General features: G+C 65.3%; 1 protein-coding gene across 1 annotated transcript in view; it reads left to right on the top strand.

Moving 5' to 3' along the window:
* The first annotated feature begins 41 nt into the window (after window positions 1-41).
* The window catches only part of MCL1 (myeloid cell leukemia 1), a 763-nt gene continuing 207 nt past the window's right edge, over window positions 42-597 (top strand). The window contains exon 1 of the mRNA XM_010020643.1: window positions 42-330. Within this exon, the coding sequence (XP_010018945.1) occupies window positions 42-330 (289 nt within the window). The remainder of the gene's footprint in view (window positions 331-597) is intronic.

The raw sequence follows: 597 nt of genomic DNA, 5'->3' as shown, positions 1-597 counted from the left end.
GTGCCTGTCTCCCTGCCGCTAAAGCAGCGTCTCTTGCAGGGATGCTTCGGAAGCTGGACATCCAGAAGGAGGAGGACCTGCAGGCGGTGCGTGAGGTGGCCGCGCACTTGTTCAGTGACGGGGTGACCAACTGGGGCCGGGTGGTGACGCTCATCTCCTTCGGGGCCTTCGTTGCGAAGCACCTGAAGAGCATCCAGCGGGAGCAGTGCATCAGCTCCCTGGCAGGGATCATCACGGACGCGCTCGTCTCCTCCAGGCGCGAGTGGCTGCTGAGCCAGGGAGGTTGGGTGAGTCCCCAGAGCTTCCTGTTTGTGACCTGCTCGCTGGGTGCCTCTGCTCCACTGAACCCTGCTCAACCAACCGACCCCACCACGGGTGGCTCAGTTTTACGCAGCCTTGACCTAAAAATAGGCCCCCCCTCGGCGTGGGGAGGGCAACATTCCTAAAGCTGAGTCAGAGCCAGCTGTGCTGAGCTGGCTTCCGACCGGTGCTGAGCTGGCTTCCAACCGGCGCCCAGTGCTGCCACCTCTGTGGGGTGGGCCATGGCCGGGGGGAGCGCACCGGGCTGTGCCGCCCAGGACGGACCCGGCCCCCCCT

This window comes from Nestor notabilis, unplaced genomic scaffold (assembly GCF_000696875.1).
Source record: "Nestor notabilis isolate BGI_N333 unplaced genomic scaffold, ASM69687v1 scaffold26318, whole genome shotgun sequence".
Taxonomy (NCBI): Eukaryota; Metazoa; Chordata; class Aves; order Psittaciformes; family Psittacidae; genus Nestor; species Nestor notabilis.
The sequence above is the reverse complement of the archived record's forward strand: the minus strand, read 5'-3'. Positions and strand labels throughout refer to the sequence as shown.